This window comes from Raphanus sativus, chromosome 6, assembly GCF_000801105.2.
Source record: "Raphanus sativus cultivar WK10039 chromosome 6, ASM80110v3, whole genome shotgun sequence".
Lineage (NCBI taxonomy): Eukaryota > Viridiplantae > Streptophyta > Magnoliopsida > Brassicales > Brassicaceae > Raphanus > Raphanus sativus.
In genome coordinates this window covers 2,359,469-2,382,163 of record NC_079516.1, presented here as the reverse complement: position 1 = coordinate 2,382,163, position 22,695 = coordinate 2,359,469, and the positions used below count along the sequence as shown (strand labels likewise).

Genomic DNA, 22,695 nt, shown 5'->3' with positions numbered 1-22,695 from the left:
TTTCAAAAACATTCACATTGTGTCTGAAAATGAACCATACTGATCAATCAAAATCTTCTTTCTGCAGGCTCGGATGGTTTTGATGGAAGCTCAAATGGCGGCTGTGTACCCAATAGGACCAGTATACAATCAAGTAACCAATTCACTGAAGCCTCGCTGTTTTGCTGCCTTAAAACGTATATTTGAAATCTATGCACGTGATAATGATTACGTTCTCAGTAACGAAGGGTTAATCCATATTTATTATCGATGCTTCAATATACCATTGATGCCTTTTCAAAGTAGAGGATTAATAGAATCTATTCAAGAACAGTGTCCGGAAGGAGTCAAAGAAAACGGACTCACACTGGATGGGTTCTTGGTTCTAATAGTCACAATGCTCATCAAACAAGGAAAACTCAAAACGTTATGGACTATGCTTAGGACATTCGGATACAATAAAGATTTAAGACTTGCAGATGAGATGATTCCTTATTCATCACTCAAACGCAAGCCTGATCAGGTAAAATATCTTCAGAAAATATAACTAAATAGTGATTATTTGCTGCTGTTTTTTGATATTTGCATTTTCTTTTGTAATTGTGTAGACTGTTGAGCTGACAGATGAAGCTATTGGATCCTTAAGGAGGACCTATAACCGTTTTGATAACTTGGGACCTCAAATGATGGAATCTCTCTTTGAAACTGCACCTGAACGGTAAGTTTTTCTACTTTCAAAACACAACGAAATTTCAATATAAATGTAGTCCTTGTATATGCTTCTGTGTGATTCCATTGATTTGATACATTAATGACAGTCCCTGGAATGAAGCTCCTTATAAGTATGCTGTAGAGAAAACTAGTAATGGTGGATTATCACTTGAAGCTTTCCTCTCACTGGTAATCAAAACTAAGTTGTTTAACGGTTTGTTTCAAGAGGATCACTTCTCAAATGTTTTGCAATTTTCCCTAAATGTTTAAATCTATTTCTATTTTTGCAGTGGTCATTGATGACACTACTAGATCCAGCTAGGAGTCTTGAATATTTCATTTACATTTGTCACCCTGATGATCCATCTTCAGCAGTTCATGTTACTAGGAGAAGAGAGCTAGACCGCAAGGAAAAAAACTCTGAAAGAAAAGTTGTTCAGTGTTTTGTCTTTGGACCCAAGAATGCTGGAAAATCTGCACTTCTCAATGGTTTTATTGGAAGGTTTGTTCGTTTTAAAATTTAGGTTAAAAAAAATAGTTTCATATAACATAAACTTACGACAATGTCTTGTCTGATTGTATGATCTTAGGCCATATGATGATGACAATAGAAATGTATTAGCTGATGAACGTTATGCTGTTAACATGGTTGGAAACTCTGGTCTAACCGGAGATGCAAAGAAAACTCTGGTGATGAAGGAGATTCCATATCAAGAAGATGGATTATGGTTAACAAATGAAGCTTTGGCTTCTTGTGATGTTGCAATATTTGTTTATGATTCTTCTGATGAGTTTTCTTGGAAGAGATCTATTGATTTGCTTGCTGAGGTTTCAACCATTAGTAAAGACGCAGGGTTAGAGTTTCCTTGCCTGATGGTTGCAGCTAAAATGGATCTTGATTCATTCCCAATGGCTATTCAAGAGTCAACTAGGGTAACAGTACTGATCTTCCTTATTGATCAATAATCATGAACTTAAGTTGATGTTTTTATGTACATGATTGTGTTGCAGGCCACACAAGGTATAGGAATCGAAACTCCAATACCAATCAGTTCCAAACTTGGAGAGTTTGATAACTTGTTTCGCAAGATACTAACCGCTGCTGAGCATCCTCATTTGTGTGTTACAAAGAAAGATTGAGTCAAAGAAGAAAAAGAGAAGCCTCAAGCTAATCAATTCTTGGATTCCAGAATGTTTGGTCAAATGCTTCCGTATCTTATCATAATATGTAATTCTTGATACTTGAATTGCGCTTAGACTTTTTAAGTTATTTGTTCATACATGCCTTGTTTTTTTTTTTTTGAATTGATTGTCAAATTAACTCAAAAAAAAAAACTTTTTACATCAATGTGCTTCTTCTTTTAATCTCTCTATACAAAGCTTTTTGAAAATAAAAATACTCTCCTTTCAACTTCTATCTCCTATACTTCCCCTTTAACTCTGTCTTGTAGTAAACCAGTATCGCACGACAGAAAATACACGATGCGTCTACATTTGCATTCCATCTCAGCATACGTTCCCCTGTTGCAAGTCTGTCCTTCACCGCAACCCAGACTAAAAAGGAGAATTTAGGCCTTGAATGCTTCAACTACCTGATGCTTCTCTCTCATAATCTCTCAGGTTTTTTTTTGAGGAACTTCCTTTTGTATTTATCATCTCCGCATTTCCAAAGAGATACATCTGCTTCCTCCTGCTGTCTCATTTCTTTGGACTTCTCAATCTCAAACTCAACTTTATTTAGGATCCGAATCCTATGATTCCTCTTTCTGTGATTTCTACATTCATCAACCTTTGCCTCAAGAGATATGCCAAAGACAAGAACAAGGAACTTGTCGAAAGCTATCTTCTGGTTGTTTAATCCCCATACGATCTGTGGAACAACGAGGAACTTGTCGGTTCTGACTCCGGCTGTTGGGGAGGAGGAGTCTGACATGACATGTAACGGGCTCGAAACAAGGAGCTAGGATTCAGACCATTACTGGGGCAGTAAGAGAGAAACAGAGCTTTGTAGAACAGAGCAATGCCAGCAAGACAAGAACAATGTTGGGGATGAATTGTCACCATCCACAAGGCCCAGCGAACAGGAGGCCCATTTCTGACATCTAAAGGATAGTCGGCTCGGAGCCGGCTCCAAATGAGCCACAACTCGGCTCATTGCCTCCTCTGATCAGAAGACGAGCAGCCAAAGGCGCCGATCAAGTGGCTCGGGCCGAACAGTCGTCCCGATTGGGCCTGCAAGTCGAAAGGCCCATAGTAAAAAGGATGAATTAGGTCAAAACTGACCGACCTAAGAGACTATATAAGGAGTTGAGGACAGGAAGGAAGGGCATGACCAGATAGACACACAGACTTGCGGCTAGATTAGGGTTTTCCATTACTCTCTTTGTATCTCGCCGCTCTCTCTTGTACTTCCGGCTAGGAGCTTACCGAGCATCGACTAGCCGGCTTTCTTTGTACCCTCGTTATTCCGACTCTAATAAAACGTCTCTGTTCATCCCACTCTTGAGTTCTTCTACTTTCTGTTGACCAAACTCACCTTAAACAATTGGCGCCCACCGTGGGGCCGATCAGAGTAACGTTTCTTAGCCTAGTATGACGATTGGTGACTCGAACCCCGGCTCTTCCGGCGAAGCGACCGAGCTTACGCCTCCGCCTCCTCCTCCTCTTCTCTCGTCGGACTTCATGAGCTCCGTGATGGCTCGCCTCGCGCATCAAGAAGAAGTCCAGAAAACGACGAATGAGCAGCTCGCTGCTCTCGTGGCTGCCCTCACTGCTCCCGCTGGACCGACGAACCGTTCCCAACCCGTCTGCCGGCATCTCTTCCCTCCAACGCCGGCAGAAGACCGTGCTGTGGACGAATCTGACCCCAACGGTCCTCCCGCCTTATACCCTACCCCGACGACAGCAGATCCGACGACGATTCGCGAGATCGCCGAGCTCAAACTCAGCCTTCAACAAATGAGCTCGCAGATCCACCAAGCGACGAGCGCAGCCCCTCAGATCGACAGCGTCATCGCCTCTACTTCGCGCTCACCCTTCGCTAGCGAGCTAACCAGGGTCCAGCTCCGCAAGATAGAAAAGCTCCGTCTCCCCGAGTACAAACCCGGCGGCGACCCCGTCGAGCATCTGACAGCCTTCAACATAGCTATGGCCAGAGCTCGCCTTTCCGACGAAGAGAAGGACGCAGGATATTGTCAGCTCTTCGTCGAAACACTCAACGAACAAGCGCTAACCTGGTTCTCACAGCTCAGCGAGAACTCGATTCGCAGTTTCCGAGACCTATCAGCCGTTTTCCTCAAGACTTACATCATGTTTACCAAGCGAGCAGCAACCGCTTCCAGTCTGTGGAATATGGCGCAAACGAAGGACCAAAGCCTCAAGGACTACATGGAAAAATTCAAGACGATCGTTTCCCGAGTCGACGTCCCTGATCACATCGCTATCGACGCTTTGATGAACACTCTCCTCGTCAACTCGAAGTTTCGCAAAGACCTGTATTCCAACCCCACGACTTCACTTCCCGATGCTATTGCCCGGTCTCACAATTTCATCCGAATGGAAGAAGACACCAAGGCAATAATTCGGAAGCAGAACGCCGCCAAGCCGGTCGCAGCCAAAAGTGCGGGTGCTCGGCCAGAGCCACGCCAGCATGCGCCAGCTGATAACGGCGGCAAAAAAGGAGGTCTCCTCTACGTCGTGGACGAGAACAACGCCCCTGTCTCAACCATGGTCCTGCACGATAAAAAGTGGAATGTTTACCAGCGAGAGACCGACTCTCAAGATGCATCTCCCAGTACCCCGAGTGCCGGTGTCGTGGCTAAAGTCGATTCGGCTCCAGGACCGACCAGAACCCCCATCGATCTCACGAAGCACTGCAAGTATCACGACGTGAAGGGACACGACACGACTGAGTGCAAATCTCTCTACGCCCAGTTCCTCTCCTCGATCGAAAGCGGCGACTACAAGATCCAGCCGCCAAAACCCAAACCAAAAGGGGAAAACAGCTGGAGCAGAAACAAAGACAAGAAGGCTCAGCGCAAATCGCAAGGCAAAAACCGAAAAAACGACAAACGATCGAAGGACGCTGAAAAGGTCGCCCGGGAAACCGACGATGATGACGACTCGGCGGACGACGATCAGCCTGCCAATCGCCAGCGCATTGAAGTAATCCGCGTCCAACCTCAAGGAAAGAACGAACCAGGATCCTCGTCGGACGAGGACGACGATATGGAGACCCCAGACGACACTACGGATCTTCGGTCCCTCCTCGATCAAAAGTTTCGGTCCGCTGCCAAGGACGACGGCATGGAGACCCCAGACGACACTAAGGATCTTCGGTCCCTCCTCGACCAAAAGTTTCGATCCGCCACCGAGGAAACGCCAGTCTCCTCCGATCTCCGCCGACAGATCGACTCGAATCGCGCCGCGAAAGCTTCGGCACAAGAATCCTCCCAAAGGCAGTGCGCCGACGAGCCGAACTGCGATTTGCGAGACAAACTCAACGCGAAGATCGGCGACCTGCGGACGAACCTTAACCGCAAGAAAAGGGATACCGCCGAAACGAGTAACGACCTCCGCGATGTGCTCCGCGCAAAGCGAGCACAAACTCGTCCTCGCATAAACGTCATTATGGGTGGATCACCTCCCTGCGGCGATTCAGTTAGAGCAGTCAAAGACCACCGAAGGCAAGCTACTACTTCCCAACGATGGCCCCAGAAGCAAGCAGACGATCAGCCGATTACCTTTTCGTCTGACGATACACTCGGCGTGCACCTCCCTCACAACGATCCTTTGCTCGTCGTGCTCGGCATCGATAAGTACGACGTCACAAAAGTACTTATCGATACCGGGAGCTCGGTCGATATCATCTTTCGCGAAACCCTCGTAAAGATGGGAATCGACCTCAATGACGTCAAGCCTTCTACTCGGACCCTGACAGGGTTCAACGGCTCGTCAGAAGTAATCGCGGGCACGATCCGCCTCTCGGTTCACGCATGCGGAGTCACTCGGACGGTCAAATTTTCTGTGGTCGGCTCCAAAGCCCCTTACCACGTTATACTCGGCACCCCATGGCTGCATTCAATGCGAGCAATCGCATCAACGTATCATCAGTGTGTTAAGTTCCCGGGATCAGACGGGTCGATCAAAACTCTGAAGGGTGATCAGCAAGCCGCACGGGACCTCCTGATCGCCACGGTTAAAATCCAGCGCTCCCAATCACTTGTCAACTCGGTCTCTCCTCCCACGAGCAAAGTCTGCCCGCAAAAGGAAGAGGTTCTCGAAGTACCAGTTGACGAGTCGGACCCGAGCAAATCAGTCCGAGTAGGCGCATTCCTACCCGACGAAATGCAGCAGAAGATTCTCGAGTTCCTTAAGCAAAACCTGTCCACGTTCGCTTGGACGATGTCTGATATGAAGGGAATCGACCCGGCTATCACAACCCACGAACTCAATGTTGATCCCAACTTCAAACCCATCCGGCAGAAAAGAAGAAAGTTGGGACCAGAGCGATCCAAAGCAGTCGCAGAGGAAGTGGAGCGTCTACTCGGTGCCGGTTCAATCACTGAAGTTCGTTACCCGGAATGGCTAGCCAACCCGGTGGTCGTCAAGAAGAAGAACGGTAAATGGCGCGTCTGCGTCGACTTTACCGACCTCAACAAAGCATGTCCTAAGGACAGCTACCCGTTGCCTAGCATCGATCGCTTAGTCGAATCGACGGCCGGTAACGAGATGTTGACGTTTATGGATGCCTTTTCGGGCTACAACCAGATCCTAATGCACCCGGACGACCGGGAGAAAACTGCTTTCATCACCGATCGGGGAACCTACTGCTATAAGGTGATGCCATTCGGATTGAAAAATGCTGGAGCAACCTACCAACGGCTTGTCAACCGAATGTTCGCCGAGCAGCTTGGGAAGACGATGGAAGTCTATATCGACGACATGCTCGTCAAATCGCTCCGAGCCGACGACCACTTAGCACACTTAAAGGAATGCTTCGCCATCCTAAACAAGTACGGGATGAAGTTGAATCCCGCAAAGTGCACCTTTGGCGTCTCCTCGGGTGAATTCCTTGGTTACATTGTCACGCAACGAGGAATCGAGGCTAACCCGAAACAGATCTCAGCAGTCCTGAACCTCCCCAGTCCGAGAAACTGCCGCGAAGTTCAGAGACTAACAGGACGCATCGCCGCCCTTAATCGCTTTATCTCCCGATCTACCGACAAGTGTCTTCCCTTCTATGATCTCCTCCGAGGGAACAAGAAGTTCATCTGGGATGATAAATGCGAGGACGCGTTCGTCCAACTCAAGCAGTACCTGACGACTCCTCCCGTCTTGGCCAAGCCAGACGTAGGAGACGTTTTGTCTCTCTATATCGCTGTCTCCTCGGCAGCCGTCAGCAGTGTCTTGATCAAGGAGGACCGTGGCGAGCAGCGTCCGATTTTTTACACGAGCAGACGCATGACCGGCCCGGAGACCAGATACCCAACCCTTGAGAAGCTGGCTCTGGCCGTCGTCGACTCCGCGAGGAAATTACGACCCTACTTCCAGTCACACTCTATCGAGGTTCTGACCGACCAACCGCTCCGCACCGTCCTGCAGAACCCCAACAGAGCCGGCCGGCTGACCAAGTGGGCAATCGAACTGAGTGAGCTTGACATTACGTACAAATGTCGAACAGCCGCCAAATCTCAAGTCCTCGCCGACTTCCTTGTCGAACTCACGCCAGATCTTGCACAAGACCTCGACGTCCCGAGTCCCAATTGGATTCTTCATGTCGACGGATCATCAACGAGTAAAGGATCCGGTGCTGGAGTCCAGCTTCAATCGCCAACAGGAGAACTCATCCGCCAGTCTTTCAGCTTCGGCTTCCCGGCCTCTAACAACGAGGCAGAGTATGAATCGTTGATCGCCGGTCTTCGTCTCGCCCGAGCCGTCAAAGTCAAACGCTTGAGTGCTTATTGCGACTCGCAGCTCGTCGCTAGCCAGTTTAGCGGCGACTACGATGCTCGCAATGATAGAATGGATGCGTATCTCCGAGTGGTTCAGGAGCTCGCTAGGGAATTCGATTTCTTCGAACTCACCAAGGTTCCTCGCGGAGAGAACGTTTGCGCCGATGCCTTAGCCGCACTCGGGAGCAAACTCCACGATCAGGTCAAAAGGACGATACCCATACATCGGATCGATCGACCGAGCATCGATTCTTCCCCCGACGAAAGCTCTCTCATCGCTCCAATCTTTGCAACAACTCGACGATCCACCACCGATCAAACCGACACCGAGATGCCCGATCGTGACGATACCTCAGTCGATTGGCGAGCCGAGTTCCTAGATTATCTCATACGAGAAGAACTGCCGAACGATAAGTGGGCAGCGAGACGCTTGAAGAGACGCAGCGCCCACTACGTCGTCATAAACGACGAACTTCACCGAGTAACCGCGAACAAGGTTCTCTTAAAGTGCATCCAGGGCGATGAAGTACGCCGAGTAATGGCTGAAACTCACGACGGAGCAGGAGGAAACCACTCGGGAGGCCGAGCACTCGCCCTTAAGGTTCGAAGCTTGGGATTCTTTTGGCCGTCCATGAACACTGACTGCGAGGCATACGCTCGTCGGTGCGACAAATGCCAGCGTCACGCTCCGAGCATCCACAGTCCCACTGAGCTGTTGCGGACATCTGCTGCCCCTTATCCGTTCATGAGGTGGGGGATGGACATCATCGGGCCAATGCCGAACTCGCGCCAACGTCGTTTCATCCTGGTCCTCACCGATTACTTCACTAAATGGATTGAAGCCGAAGCGTTCTCTCAGGTAACGGACAAGGAAGTCCGCACCTTCGTCTGGAAGAACATCATTTGCCGTCACGGTTTACCGTACGAGATCATAACGGACAATGGCTCTCAGTTCATGTCCGGAAACTTCAAAGAGTTCTGCAACAAGTGGAATATCCGTCTGAGCCCTTCGACTCCCCGTTACCCGCAAGGGAACGGACAGGCGGAATCTTCCAACAAGATTATCATCGACGGAATCAAGAAGCGACTCGACCTAAAGAAAGGCCATTGGGCCGACGAGCTGGACGGCGTCCTCTGGTCGCACCGAACGACTCCTCGCGGTGCAACCAAATCCACCCCTTTCTCTCTTGCTTACGGGATGGAAGCAATGGCCCCCGCCGAAGTTAACGTGACAAGTCTTCGGCGCGCCAAGATGCCGCAGTTCGTCGAGCTTAATCAAGATATGCTCCTCGATGCCCTTGATGAACTCGAGGAAAAACGCGACCAGGCGCTTCTTCGGATCCAAAACTACCAGAACCAAATCGAGAGCTATTATAATAAGAAGGTGAAAGCGCGCCCTCTCGAGCTCGGCGACCTCGTGCTCCGTAAAGTTTTCGACAACACGAAGGAGCTCAACGCTGGAAAGTTAGGAACCAACTGGGAGGGACCTTATAAGATCACTCGAGTCGTTCGACCAGGCGTCTACCGACTCGAGACTTCCCGCGGAGAGGCAGTCCCACGAGCCTGGAACTCGATGCATCTTCGCCTCTTCTACCAATAGAAGCGCCTCATCTTTTTCTCCCAGCGAACGACCAGCAGGTCACTGTTCGCTAAAAAAAAAAAAAAAAAAAAAAAAAAAAAAAAAAAAAAACCGGGTAGATGCACCTAACCGTCACTTCTACTCGTCCGAGTGAATGCGCTATTACAGCCACTTTCACTCGGTCAAACGAACTACGAAAGGCTTGATCCTCATCCGAGGTACGTAGGCATCCCTTCACAGGGTCCAGCCCCAACCAAAACAAAGTCCAAACTTTTTTAGAATGACCAACAGTCACCTTTCCCCGAACAAACGATGCCAGCCCCTTCATCAAGCGGAACACGAGCACTCGCCCATCTAAATCGGCTGAGCCTTGATCGGGTATCAGCCGAAGGGAATAACAGCCTTGCGTCACCTGTGCGTCATGCATTGACCGGCTATCCAATGGAAATTTCAGACCAAGTCTGATCGAAGGACGACGGTTTGGCCGACCAATAGTTCTCTCGATCACTGCACTGCGTCTTGAAACCTTTTCCTTGGCAATTCAGTAGAACGATTAGAGTCTCTTTGTATTTACTTGAACGTTAGACTTGTAAAAGCTTCGTTGGATAAGTAAAAATACGAACGAACAACCATCTCTAATTTCTGTTTCTATCTGAAAAGGAGGGAACTCGCTGGCAAACGCGAGCAACCATCCGGACTATTCCATTTCTCGGTTATAGACAAGTGAATGATTTATATATTTCTAAGTTAAGCGACCTACGGAAATATATAAGGAAACACTTGTCTAAAAATAAACCCGAAGGCACCAAATCCATACAAAAAAGGCCTTAGCCGAGAAAAGGAAATAAGTTTTAGACGAACAAGGCCGAAAGGCCGAAAAACGGATACAACAAACATTTAAAATCATCCCGAGACAAGGGGATCTTCCTCGGAGCGCTCCCCGCTCACGCCAGAGCCCGACACTTCAAGCGACGGCGAATCGGTGATATCCACTGTCTTGATCGGCGTATCGGAGATCGGTACCTCGGAAGCTGGCTTGATCGTTTCTTCGACCACCGGAGCATTTTCCGGAAGGATGGCGTCAGGGTGAGCTGGCGACTGGACGGTTTCGAGGAGGCTCTTCGATGGTCCCTCGGATTGATCCTCCGGTCCCCTGAGCGGAGTGCGAAGAGCCCTGGCAGCCTCAGAGTCGAGCAAGCCCATGTTCGATCCGTACTTGTCGACTTTATCCAATATCTCTTGGATGACGAACCTCGACTCGAGCACAAGAGGAGACAAAGAGAGGTCCTTCTCGGGAAGATCGTCTACGATCAAACGCTTCACCTCCGCGTCGTAATGTTTCTCTTGCTCGGCATAAGTATCGATATCTCCCTGAGAGATGCTTTTACCTGTTGCCTTCATCCCTTCAAGACAACGTCTCATTCCGCGAGCCTGACCGAGCATACACCTCGCATCCTCAAAGCTGTCGCGACGAGTCTCCCGCTCTCGAATCCTCTGGAAGCGAGCAGCAGCCTTTCCATGCATTACAGCCATCACTCGGATTCGCTCGTGAGTAACCTCATAGCGGCGCGAGTCTCGGAGACGATCCATCTCCTTGGAATGCGCTAAGGCAGCAGCAGCCTTCTCTTCCTCGAGGATCTTCTTCTCGTCTGCCAACTTGGCTTTCTCTTTCTCGAGTGTCTTAACCAACTCCCGGGCTCGCTTCAGCTCCTTGTTCATAGCCGTCTCTTTCTGGAGGAGCTCATCCCTCATGGCCTCTTCCCGGATGACCGCATCGTTTTTCTTGCGAAGCATGACCTCTAGGGCTTGCGTCGCTTCCCTGGTGTTGTGTCGCTGCCTATCGATCACACCATAGGTCCTCTTCAGCTCCTCGTCGTACTTACGGACGACTTCATTCCAATCCCCTTGGCTCTGCAGCACATCAAAGAGTGAGACGACCAAATTAGGAAAAAGACGAGGAACGGACGAAACGCGAAAACTATCGTTACCTTAACCGAAGAACCGGCGGCGGCGGTGTAGTCGTCTTGGAAGACGAGATCCTTGACGAGTGGGAGATGCTTTCTGCTCCCCCGGACTTGGCGGACAAAGCGAGCACAGTCTCTCTCGTTGCAAACAAGAGGAGTATCCCGCTTAAAAATAAAGTCGACCTTGTCCGGACAAAACCCCTGAAGGTCCTTCGGCACAGCTTCCTTCTCCTGAGCCTTCGGAGCGGATCTGCTCGATCCCCGGACATCTTCGCGAACCGCTGCCTTCGGGAGAGAAACGGCAGCAGTCGGGGCTCCCACGGTCTCCTTCTCGGGCGCCCCCTCCTGCCCTGAGGATCCGCCGTTATTCTTCTTCTTGTTCTTTTTCTTCTTCTTCACTTTAGAAGAAGTCTCTTGATGCTCACCCGCTTGACCGCCACCGGGAGATGGATTCGGGAGAGCGTCGTCTCGAGAACCGTTACTAGGCTCCAAGGCTTGGAGCTCCCCTTCTTCCACAGAAGAAGGTCGAACCTCTGCGGAATCCTTCCGCGCTCTTTTCTTCTCCGACCCGGCACCCCCACCGGTGGAAGTCTCCTCGGTCTGTTTCCCCTCGGAAGAAGCGCCTTCCCTCTCTTTTCTCTTGTTCCCCGTTTTCCTCACGAGTTGAGCCTCATCTGACTCAGTCGCATTAGGTTCCTCGAGATTAGGCGAGTTTGCGTTGGAGTTTTGGTCGGGCTCCACAAACCCGAGTTGCTTCCCAACCACCAAGCTTAGGTCCGGCAATTCCCTCATAACTCTGGCACGATTGATCTCCGTCTGCTCGGCCTTGTTGAACAGGTTGATTCTTTTCGATTTCTTGGTGATAATCGGAACAGTATCCGAACGCCAAACCTCTGCAAGGACAAAGAGGGGGGGGGGACTTAGGATCCCTGAGGAAACCGAACAAAAGAAAGGAGGAGGGACTTACGTAGTCTAATCCGATCAGCCGACCTGCGAATCCTCCCGTACGAGAAGTTCTCCCAAAGATCTTGCCTCTGAGACGCGACGATCCGAGCACTCTCCAAAAAATCTTCCTCGTACTCCGCGGTATTCGAGTGAGGGACTGCCAAAACAAAAGGAAAAGAGGCGGTCAGGAGCACGAAACGGTAAAAGACTAGGAAACACTCTATACCAAATTCATTGTTCCAAAGAACACGGTAACCGGTCTTCAGCGGCTCCTCGAAAGCCGAGCGATCGGACTTAACGTAAAAGTACGATCGCTGCCAGTCGTTCGTCTTGGTCGGATAGCCCGTTACCACATTGTAGTTGGGACGTATCTTTAGCGACAACAGGCCCTGATTGATCTTCACCGAAACTAGCTCCTCGAATGCTCGGACACTGAGAGCGGCACCGGCTTCTGCCCCAATCACCATCAGTGCAACTGCTAGGCGCCAAGCGCCATTTAAGAATTGGCTCAGAGCAACTCCTCGGCGCATCGTGTAGGCGGTGACGAGTCGAGGTATCGGAAACCATAATTTCGTATCATTCTCGAAGTACGACTCATATACGCACTGATATCCCTTCGGGGGAGACCACGGTCGCTGGTCCTTTGACGGGATTATGAACGTAACCCCAGTCGCCTTGCTTCTCTTCAGCAGCCTTCTCACCGACCCAAACGTAGACCGCGTCGGTAAAACGTTCCCCCAATCCTGCCCTTCAACTACAGAGGGACGAGCTCGTGTCGGGTCAAGCCTGCGCTGCTCCTCGAAAATATTTCCCGGGTAGAAGCAATAGGGAGTCATCCCGTCATCAGGAGAGCCATTACCTCCATCATCATCCTCACGAGACCGAACCATCGCCTCCGAGACGAGCATACGCTGCTCTCGGGTCGTGTTCTCGGTATCCATCATCGCCTCGCGATGAGCTGCCTCTGCACTATCTTCAGATCCTCAGACCCTCTCTAGATCGCTAACCGGATCGACGGTACCCGCAGTCATCTTCCCCTTTTGTTCTCGAGAAAGTCGTTTGCTCGTCGACATACCGAGTAAAAGAACTAAAACGGAGAGCAAAAGCTAGAGAGATAAAAGATAGAGAGAGAAAGTACCTGACAAACTGAGAGAAGAATGAGAGAAATCTCGAGGGAGGTCTCTTATTTATAGAGAGAGGGAAGGCGCCTCATACGAGGTGCCATCATTAACCCTAAGCGGGCCTAATTGGGCCTGTCGGCGGGCTCGCGCGTCATCCTCAAACGCGACCTTTCGGATTCTCGCCGAAAACCCTAGCGACGTTTCGGCTTCTCGATCAAAAAACCAACAGCGGTTCGATTTCACATCATGGGCCAAACACAATCGATTTATCGGTTTGGGAGGATTCATCCGGGACACCGAGTATACGGCGTTCCGATTGCTCGTCCAGAGAAAACAAAAAGAAATCTCTCCGCCAGCGGCTTCTCGACGGAATCAGGGAATCAGAAGATCAAACCTCCTATTCTTCGAGCCCTAACTCACTAATTCGCTGCGATCGATTACTCGACTCGACAACGAACTAGGGGGGGACTTACTGTTGGGGATGAATTGTCACCATCCACAAGGCCCAGCGAACAGGAGGCCCATTTCTGACATCTAAAGGATAGTCGGCTCGGAGCCGGCTCCAAATGAGCCACAACTCGGCTCATTGCCTCCTCTGATCAGAAGACGAGCAGCCAAAGGCGCCGATCAAGTGGCTCGGGCCGAACAGTCGTCCCGATTGGGCCTGCAAGTCGAAAGGCCCATAGTAAAAAGGATGAATTAGGTCAAAACTGACCGACCTAAGAGACTATATAAGGAGTTGAGGACAGGAAGGAAGGGCATGACCAGATAGACACACAGACTTGCGGCTAGATTAGGGTTTTCCATTACTCTCTTTGTATCTCGCCGCTCTCTCTTGTACTTCCGGCTAGGAGCTTACCGAGCATCGACTAGCCGGCTTTCTTTGTACCCTCGTTATTCCGACTCTAATAAAACGTCTCTGTTCATCCCACTCTTGAGTTCTTCTACTTTCTGTTGACCAAACTCACCTTAAACAAACAAGGCATTTGCAAGCGATGGATTTTGAAAAGAGTCGTAGATTCTTGAAACTAAAGGGAGAATTTATCGCTATTCACTTCAGATTCAGCTTCTTCTCCAACATCAGAATCTTGGCCGAGAGAAGGAAACGTTAGAAACCTGCATGAATCAAAAACAAAACAGAGCTTTAAAACAGAGTAAACAGAGCTCACTTTCGTCTCTCAGGAATCGAGAAGATACTCGCCTTTGTAACAGAAGGTAACCTTCTTTCTCGCTGAGAAGCTTTCGTCCCATTTGGCTGCAACTGGATTGCCTTTTTTGGAATGACCAATCAGTTCCAAACTTGGAGATTTCGATAACTTGTTTCGCAAGATACTAACCGCGGCTGAGCATCCTCATTTGTGTATTCCAAAGATTGAGTCAAAGAAGAGGAGCCTCAAGCTAATCAATTCTTGGATTTCCAGAATGTTTGGTCAAATGCTTCTGTATCTCATCATAATATGTGTGGATTCATGGTTGAGACAGCTGCTAAAGAAAGATTCAAACCTGCAGATTCGATTGTAATGGAGAGATTGTGTTTTTGACTTATTTGTTCATGGATGCCTTGTTTAAGAAGCAAGTTATTATTTTCTATAGATTTTATTTTTGTTTACTCACAATAACTACTAGTAGAAGACAGAATTGAAGAACAAAATGATGTAAAGAAGATCTAATCATCTACACAACTTTGTACCACAAAAAAAAATAAAAGAATTGTATAAAAATACCAAAACCTAACTCTTAAGCGTCAACTTTCACTCACTTGAACAAGAAACAGAACTAGAGCCATAGCTAATAGCTTCCAAGCTAGAATGAGACATATTAGTCATCCATCTCCTTGGAACTCTCTCTGATTCTCCAGCAAGATTATATGCATACGATCTCCACTCGTTCTCACCATCTTCACAAGAACTAGTAAACCCTAACCTTCTCATCTTCTGAGTCCTCTCAAGAACAATGAGACTAGAGAAAGTAGAAAAGCTATTACCAACAAACACATCAGCTCTTAAACACACCTCGTAATCTATAGCAGACTGTATCAAATACGAATATTTCCCATAAACCTCCTCTTTAACCCCAAGCTTCTTCTTCTCAAAAGGTACTAAACCGTCTCTCCAACCATTTAAGACCGATGATTCTTTGTCTTTCTCTTCCAAAAGACTATCAGCTACTGCTAGGTAAAGAACTGTGGGAGACTTTAAACCAGATATGTTCCCTACTCTCTCCATGATCTCTCTTTTGCTACTGCAAATCTCTGAAACCTTTAGCCTTTGCTCTAGCTTCTTACAATGTATCATCCAATCTATTTCTATCCTCATGTGAACCGCAACAAAAGGGACAAGACCCGTCATGATTCTATTCCCCCCTGCTTGTCTGATTCTCATCACGACTTTATCTGCTTCTCTTGAGATCTCATCAACCACAACCATACACTCGAAGACCTTAGCATAGTCCTCAACAGGCCAGTGATCGTGCCACAAGAAAGGGTTTTTCCCTGTGACACGGACCACTTCAAACTCATCGATGGAGCCGTTACGTGCGGATTGTTTCAACTGTTCCATGTCTCTCTCCACTGTCCATCTCCTTCCACTACCTTTCTCTAGATCAAACGAATGCGTTCTGTTTCTAACGTCAGAGAATCGAGCGAGCCGCACGAATCCGTTGCAGAGAGAGTTGAATCTTTCGAACTGGAACACTTTATCGAAGGGGATGGGACGAAGCTTGTCTACTTCCTTGTAGAACAAGGAAGCGCTTAGACTAGGCATGAGAAGTGTTCTGTTCATCGTTCTTGCCGTCAAGCAGGCTCTTGCGAAAGCTATCTTCTGGTTGTTTAATCCCCATACGATCTGAGGAACCTCGAGGAACTTGTTGGTTCTGAGTCCGTCTGTTGAGGAGGAGTCTGACATGTACCGGGCTCGAAACAAGGAGCTACTACTGTTCAGAGCATTACTGGGCGAGTAAGAGAGAAACAGAGCTTTGCAGAACAGAGCAATGCCAACGAGAACAAGGCATTTGCAAGCGATGGATTTTGAAAAGAGTCTTAGATTCTTGGAACTAAACGGAGAATTCATCGCTAATCACTTCAGATTCAGCTTCTTCTTCAACCTCAAAACCTTGGTCGAGACGACAACGTCAGATAACCTGCATGAATCTAAAACAAAACAGAGCTTTAAAACAGAGTAATCAGACCCACCAAAAGAAATATGCATGCAATTGCAGAGGAACGCAAACTTTATTTAAAATATGGGTCTGGAACTCTGGATGAATCGGTCCCAGAACATGACATGCAGGATTTTGAATCTCTAAATGATCTGGATTAAATCAAAATCGCATCTTTTTAGGTCTAAGTAGGTGAAAATCAGAAGAAGGATGTTATGGAACCAACCAGCCAAACTAAAAACCCTAGACGAGAGAGAGAGAGAGAGAATTTTGGCAATACCTTGCTTTAATTTCTGGTTTTGTTTTGCCTAATCTCCCAATACCGTGATTAAGAGAAGAATAATAAACCTGGAATTTTTTAAAAACTGACGAAAATCGCTCTAATCACGGATTATTAGGTTTTTTTGGAGAAAGCTTTAAAGCAAAGCAAAGAGAGAATCCAAAAAGGCTAATAAAAAATGTCAGATAAATAGAATCGAGCCAATCGTAACCACTGACAACAAGAATATGCAAACTGAGGTTTCAAGTGATGAGTTTTAAAGCATATATTATTTTTGAGATAAACGGGATATGAGGAAGTTTCTTGAACATAAAAGAGAGCAGAATCACGGAGAAAAGTGCAAAAGGGGAAGATTTTAACGACAAATCTTGTGAATAAAGGTAAAGAACTGGATTTAATATATTTCAGTAATCTGGTAAGCATTTGGTGAAATATATACTTTTCTAATGTCACGCGTTCTATTCAATTATGAGTTTTTTTCTTTTAGTTAACGTCCTCAAACTTTATCATTATTTTTTAGCGTTGCGCCGTATTCAACGCATGATTTTCTATTGCGTCATAACATATATCCACCGTGTTCATACGGCGTAGTCGATAGTCTTCAGTCACTAGCCGTAGCCGTCAAAAACGCAAGAGCACCACTATGGAAGCTACTTCAGGATAAAAATAATTTTTGTAATTATGCTAAGTGTTATTATTAATTGCAATATTCATATATCCGTTGTCCAATAATAGCATTTGCTATGGACTTTGTTTGTTCGTTTGTCGATCTTGTTTTAAGGTTCTTCGTTACTCATGATCTCTGGGTCGGGTTTGGCCCAACAATAGAATAAAGGGACAGGGCTCACACCAGCATTTAGCTGCTGACTGGTTTTCCTGCTACCACCCGCAAACGCAGCTTTTGCAATTCATAGCGGTTGTTGGCGTTTCGAAACAATCACAGAAAATGCTATAAATCGCTTCAAACCGCTCCGAACCTCTTAAAATAAAAAAAATGGTTCCAGCTAGCGTTTGCGGTTGCGGGCGGTTGCGGGAGGGTAAATTTTTTTTCTTTAAAAACAGAATAAATAAAAATAATACTAAAAATATCCAATAAAAAATTTCAATTGAAATAATAGAAATTGTAAAATGTATTCATATTATATTTCAATTTATATTATAAAAATTCAAAACTAAAATATTTTCTATAAATTTTTAAAATTGAATAATATGATTTTATAAATATAAATTTTATATTTATCATATTATTATGATTTTTAATATTTTTATAATTACATAAAATGTAAATATTGTTAAATTATTATTTAACAGATGTTGCGTTTGGTAGTTTACCAGTCATAAGAGTCCCGCAAACGCAACAATTTCTAACAGTTGTACCAGTCGTACAAATCTCTAGAAAACGCTTAAAACCGCAACCACCCGCACCCGCAAACTTCCGCAACCGCTGCGGTTACACCAGTCAGGCCCTTAGTAGCCCAAATTTAATTTTTCATCGCCATGTTTTCCAATGGATCAATCAAGAAAAGAAACGTTTTGATGGTTATGGTTCCATTAGGAAAAGAAACGTTTTGATTCCAAACTTGACTAGTTCACATTGATCTGTTTCTTCAAATAGTCATGAGCAAAATACACTAGTTTGAAAACGTAGTACTGAAGAAAAGAAGATCTCTAAGCAAATCTCATGGGCTTTGTATATGTTAGATCGCTTGGCAGCCACAGGTTACCTCTCCAAGAGCTGTTCTTAGTTTTCTTGAACTACAAGGCACCGTCTGTCTCTGTAACATGAGACAGTGTTTCTCAAACATCTCTGCTGTAATATTTAATCTAAAATCAAGATCGAACAAGAACGTTCTCTCCAGCCTATTCATCTCTTCAGTGCTCACTCCTCCAATTTTCGCATAATAAGCATTGTTATAACACCTAAACTCCAATAAAAGCTCTGCTTAATTATACTCAAATAGAATAAGCAGATTTTTAGGTTTTAGTCAAGAAGGTACTAACTTGCGCTCCAAGAATTTGGCTGCGACCAAGAGACTAGTGATGAGAAGACGGTGAACGTTAAGCGACGTGAGACGACGAGTCATGCTTGTAGCCACCGGTCTTTCTAGATACCTAATGATGTAAGCAAAGGCTGCAACGAAGCAGGCAGGGCTACACCGAGCGTACCTGTGGACTCTCTCTGTGTAGCGTTGGATGTTCATCGACGGTGCTCTTGAGCCATGGAACATAGTGATCTCTTCGCCCCTGTGGATCACAAGGGAGATTCAAACATGAGATCGGAGAGGATATATAGAGATCAATTTTACATATTGACAAAATCGGAACTTGTTGCGTCTTGTGTGGAATGGCTTTTCGTTCTTTTGAATCATCTTTGCAAGAGCTGAGGCGAGAAGGGTGATGACTCGAGGAAAGGTGGAAGTAGAAGGCGGATCATAATCTTCTATAAGACCTAACCATAGGAAGAGAGATGAGTTGGTGGCGTTGCTAGAAGTTTCCATTTTTGTGTTGAAGCAGAATTGAGAAGGCTTTTGAAAACCTCTATGGTTGTTCTTGGCTTGAGATTGCACAGGGAATGTAAGTGGAATGGGAGAAGCAAAGTTGAATGGATTCTTTTAAAAGTTTTTGCAACTTTAGATTCTTTGCTTTGAGGGAAAGTTAGATGTGTATTATTGTGTATGTAGGGTTTTTTTGTGGGACCTATGATTGTTTTGTTTTGGACGTTTAACCACAGCTTGGTCATAGGACCATATCCATATGAATCCTAAAAATCAAGTTGAAACATGGATATGTACATATTAGTAATCCTTGAGCCAAATATATGTTAAGGTTTCTTATTTTCTATATTATCTATGTCAATAGATGACATATATTAGCCAAAAGAATCAATACCAGTGTGTAATGTATGATATGACATGTGTAGTGTGTATTAAATATCTAAAGAATATTCTACAAAATATTTCTTATAAGCCTTGTACTATAAAAAACGGCTTGGTAATTGAGTTGTGATCCAAACTAATTGAGTTGAGTGAGTTAAATCGTAAGAGTCTCTTAAACTCTTTGTAATATTTTGCGTGTTAGTGATAAAATAAAAACCCCCCTTTTATTATAAATCATCCATGTCTACTATTATACACCTTATGATGATTCTAAACACTTCTTCTGCGGTTGTATCTGTGTTTGTAAATTTGGTATCATTAGCTCTCCGAACAGTCATTTTGTCTAAGCCATTTGAACTTGCAAGAAACTCCAAGAGGCATGTTTACACATTAATTAGAGAGATTTAAAGATAATTAAAGAAGGAAGAACATACCAAAGATAACAAGAATGAAAGTATTAATCAAGTTTTATCTTTATTGCTTTTATGTGTCATGAAAAGGCAAGAGATAAACCTAGAAGTGACAACTTAAAAAGCAAAAGGATGTAATTTGCCGAATTGGTAGCCAAACTTTAGACAACACTAAAAAGTTTCATGAAAGGTTAGATTTTCAAAAATCTTTCAACTAATAGAATCATACTATTAAACAATTAATTGAATTTCGTAATAAGGGATTGTAACATAGTGTGATTGAACAATAATCCATCTATTATATATTGCAATTTTTTTTTTGTTTTTTTTTCTCCTAAGACCATACACATGATAGTTATTTTATGTTTTCATGCGTCTATGTATACTTCACACACTTAAACTCCTAGAGGTCTTCACTCTTCAATAGTTTAATAAACTGATAAAAGAACTAAAGAATTTTCTTTTTACTAAAAAAAATATCTTATTACATTTCAAAGTCTCTCTAATCAGATTCTCCCCATCGAGAACCTCTTAGGAACCATAACCGGACGCTGTTTCAAGCCACTCACCATCATCCCCATCTCATCATGATCACCACCACACTTTCCAACACTTTTCCTACTCTTCAACGGAGACACCAGCCTCATCGCTAGTCTTGATGGCGAAAATGACCTCCTGATCTTTGCTGCAGTTGATAGCTTCTGCGTTGTCGTCTTCTTGCTCATTCTAGTCGGAGAAATCGAAGGCTTTGGTGACTTCTTGCCCACGTCACCATTTCTTGATGGGGAAATAAATGCTTGAAGCGTGACTCTCTTTGGAGAAAGGGATGACTTGCGAACCACGTTACTTCCATTTCTCGTAGGAGTAAATGATCTTCTCAGCTTTGCAGCTGTAGATAGCTTTGGAGACTTCTTCCCTAAGGTTTCACTTCTTGTCGGAGAACCGGAGCCTCTAGGTGACTTGCGAGCCAAGTTACTTCCGGTTCTGTTAGGAGAAACCGAAACTTTAGGTGGGCTCTTGATCTTGACCTGAAACTTGGATGCTGATGTGGAAGTAGATCTGTTCTTGCTGCTGGTTATGTCACTTCTGGCTATGACCGGAGACATAGTTCTACTGAACTTAGCTTGTTGCGTAGATGAACCGGAAATAAACAGAGGGTTAGGGAAAAGAACGGCCTTCTTAACCCAAGGTTTGTGCTTTGGTGAAACCCTATTAGCCAAATGCCTAAAACTGTTCTCACCACTCCCCTTTCCTTGAGCCATCTTCTCTGCTTTTGTCTGTGGAGAGACTATCTTGAACACAATTCTTGAACGTGCCTTATGAACAGAAGCAGGAGTATTTGATTCTGGCCGTTTGTTCTGCTTCTCTTTATTCCTTCTCGCTTTGATATTGCTGCTGAAAGCTTCAGAGTTCTGCTGTTGAGTCTCAGGTGTTTTAGGGCAACCGTCTTCTTCTGGCATTGTTGATCCCCTGAACTTTCTGCTCTTCTTTGGTGCAAGGGCATCTACAATGTCTCTGGTGACCTGTGAGGCTTGTAAGATCTCGTTTACCGTCTCTCCTAGTAGCATTGCTGGCAGTGACATTTTCCTCCAGTCTCCTGCATTAGAAAAAAAACATTATACATTGCACAATCTGCAGAAACTAATCAACACTCTTCAACACAAATGAATAGAGATTTATTTACCTGGTGAGGAAGCTGGAAACTTTCCTATTGGAGATTTCTTGTTAGTAGCATTCTTGATCCTACAACAAAAATGAGATAACAAGGGAGATAAAGTTTCTGTTTTTGGATCAACAGAGATGTTTCTATATAAAGTAAAAAGGGTTTAAGCTTTTTTTTTCTTCTTATGGATTACCTTAAGGTTTCTTGCTTGCATCTAAGGCTAGTCTTGAGATAAGTTCTAGTGCTTCTAGGGATAAGATTCACACCAGAGATAACTTTGGTTCCACCTGCTATTGTGTATTGCAGCTCTTGCAGTCTTTCCATACATTTATCAACCTTTCACCATATCATAAAAACCAAAAATTGACAAAAATCAGACAAATGAAAACCCATTAAATTGTCTTATAGCTGAGTAATTATAAAGATAGTAAATGTATGTTCCTTCCTCTAGGTATCAACAAGAAGGTTAATGAAAACTTACATAAGATCCTCTTGTAATCACTAACCCACTAGCTATAATCAGTTAAAAGAAAGATCTTTATAACAAGTTTGGACCCACTAGTTATTAGCAAGTGGGTTCGATTAGTGTACTAGTTAATTAAAGTTTCAAGCATAATGGGAAGGAGCCTGAGGAGCGTTTGCAGATTCTGGTAAGAAACTAAATTAAAAAAAAAGAAGGAAAAAGTCTTAAACTTTATGCTAATGATGTTTATTTAAGCTAGACCAAGATACCTTGTTGATTGTTTCCTTGAGAAGATCTGAGTTTAGAGGAAGCTCCAGCGTCGCTATAACTCTCCTCTGCTTTTGTGGGGTTCTTGCAACCATCTTCGATACTCCTTTTACTTGAATTCCTCTCTTTGGCTTCTAGAAAAAAAACAGATCTGTCAATCTCTCTCTCTCTCTCTCTCTCTAGACTTTTTCTAACATTCGGACAGGAACAAGAATCCTCAGCTTCGAACTTTGCTTCTGTCTGATACTAGTGATTGTCGGAACGTAAAGTCAGCCAGGCACGGGGAATGAGAGAGGGAGAGCGGATAAGAAGGTTACTTTCGTAACGG

General features: G+C 45.4%; 5 protein-coding genes across 5 annotated transcripts; 1 reads left to right on the top strand and 4 right to left on the bottom strand.

Moving 5' to 3' along the window:
* The first annotated feature begins 73 nt into the window (after positions 1-73).
* Positions 74-1,830, top strand: LOC108810985 (mitochondrial Rho GTPase 3-like). The gene is made up of 6 exons (XM_018583054.2): positions 74-502; positions 588-697; positions 798-879; positions 981-1,192; positions 1,281-1,623; positions 1,702-1,830. Exons 1-6 carry the CDS (start codon positions 74-76, stop codon positions 1,828-1,830), a joined length of 1,305 nt encoding a protein of 434 aa, XP_018438556.2.
* An 8,295-nt stretch (positions 1,831-10,125) lies between these two features.
* LOC108807358 (uncharacterized) lies at positions 10,126-13,072 on the bottom strand. The gene is made up of 3 exons (XM_018579634.2): positions 12,154-13,072; positions 11,211-12,079; positions 10,126-11,133 (listed from the first exon to the last, which is right to left on the bottom strand). The coding sequence occupies exons 1-3, from the start codon at positions 13,070-13,072 to the stop codon at positions 10,126-10,128; spliced, it is 2,796 nt and encodes a 931-aa protein (XP_018435136.2).
* Positions 13,073-14,867: 1,795 nt separating this feature from the next.
* Positions 14,868-17,095, bottom strand: LOC108809579 (O-fucosyltransferase 23-like). Its single transcript, XM_018581720.2, has 2 exons — positions 16,689-17,095; positions 14,868-16,400 (listed from the first exon to the last, which is right to left on the bottom strand). The coding sequence occupies exon 2, from the start codon at positions 16,318-16,320 to the stop codon at positions 15,004-15,006; it is 1,317 nt and encodes a 438-aa protein (XP_018437222.1). The 5' UTR covers positions 16,321-16,400; positions 16,689-17,095; the 3' UTR covers positions 14,868-15,003.
* A 1,144-nt stretch (positions 17,096-18,239) lies between these two features.
* Positions 18,240-19,313, bottom strand: LOC108809235 (cyclin-P3-1). The gene is made up of 3 exons (XM_018581380.2): positions 19,014-19,313; positions 18,690-18,932; positions 18,240-18,608 (listed from the first exon to the last, which is right to left on the bottom strand). The coding sequence occupies exons 1-3, from the start codon at positions 19,184-19,186 to the stop codon at positions 18,386-18,388; spliced, it is 639 nt and encodes a 212-aa protein (XP_018436882.1). The 5' UTR covers positions 19,187-19,313; the 3' UTR covers positions 18,240-18,385.
* Positions 19,314-20,386: 1,073 nt separating this feature from the next.
* On the bottom strand, positions 20,387-22,687 carry LOC108806992 (microtubule-binding protein TANGLED). Its single transcript, XM_018579218.2, has 4 exons — positions 22,370-22,687; positions 21,831-21,973; positions 21,659-21,717; positions 20,387-21,571 (listed from the first exon to the last, which is right to left on the bottom strand). The coding sequence occupies exons 1-4, from the start codon at positions 22,460-22,462 to the stop codon at positions 20,481-20,483; spliced, it is 1,386 nt and encodes a 461-aa protein (XP_018434720.1). The 5' UTR covers positions 22,463-22,687; the 3' UTR covers positions 20,387-20,480.
* Positions 22,688-22,695: the final 8 nt, after the last annotated feature.

Coding starts and splice junctions, on each gene's coding strand:
- LOC108810985 (XM_018583054.2), top strand. CDS start 74: ATGGTTTTGATGGAAGCTCAAATGGCGGCTGTGTACCCAATAGGACCA. Junction 698..797: donor TTTGAAACTGCACCTGAACG/GTAAGTTTTTCT, acceptor CATTAATGACAG/TCCCTGGAATGAAGCTCCTT. Junction 1,193..1,280: donor CTCAATGGTTTTATTGGAAG/GTTTGTTCGTTT, acceptor GTATGATCTTAG/GCCATATGATGATGACAATA.
- LOC108807358 (XM_018579634.2), bottom strand. CDS start 13,072: ATGGATACCGAGAACACGACCCGAGAGCAGCGTATGCTCGTCTCGGAG. Junction 12,080..12,153: donor GGCTGATCGGATTAGACTAC/GTAAGTCCCTCC, acceptor TTGTCCTTGCAG/AGGTTTGGCGTTCGGATACT. Junction 11,134..11,210: donor CCGCCGGTTCTTCGGTTAAG/GTAACGATAGTT, acceptor GATGTGCTGCAG/AGCCAAGGGGATTGGAATGA.
- LOC108809579 (XM_018581720.2), bottom strand. CDS start 16,320: ATGAATTCTCCGTTTAGTTCCAAGAATCTAAGACTCTTTTCAAAATCC.
- LOC108809235 (XM_018581380.2), bottom strand. CDS start 19,186: ATGGAAACTTCTAGCAACGCCACCAACTCATCTCTCTTCCTATGGTTA. Junction 18,933..19,013: donor TTCCACACAAGACGCAACAA/GTTCCGATTTTG, acceptor TGTGATCCACAG/GGGCGAAGAGATCACTATGT. Junction 18,609..18,689: donor GCCAAATTCTTGGAGCGCAA/GTTAGTACCTTC, acceptor ATTGGAGTTTAG/GTGTTATAACAATGCTTATT.
- LOC108806992 (XM_018579218.2), bottom strand. CDS start 22,462: ATGGTTGCAAGAACCCCACAAAAGCAGAGGAGAGTTATAGCGACGCTG. Junction 21,718..21,830: donor TGCAAGCAAGAAACCTTAAG/GTAATCCATAAG, acceptor TTTTTGTTGTAG/GATCAAGAATGCTACTAACA. Junction 21,572..21,658: donor GTTTCCAGCTTCCTCACCAG/GTAAATAAATCT, acceptor TTTCTAATGCAG/GAGACTGGAGGAAAATGTCA.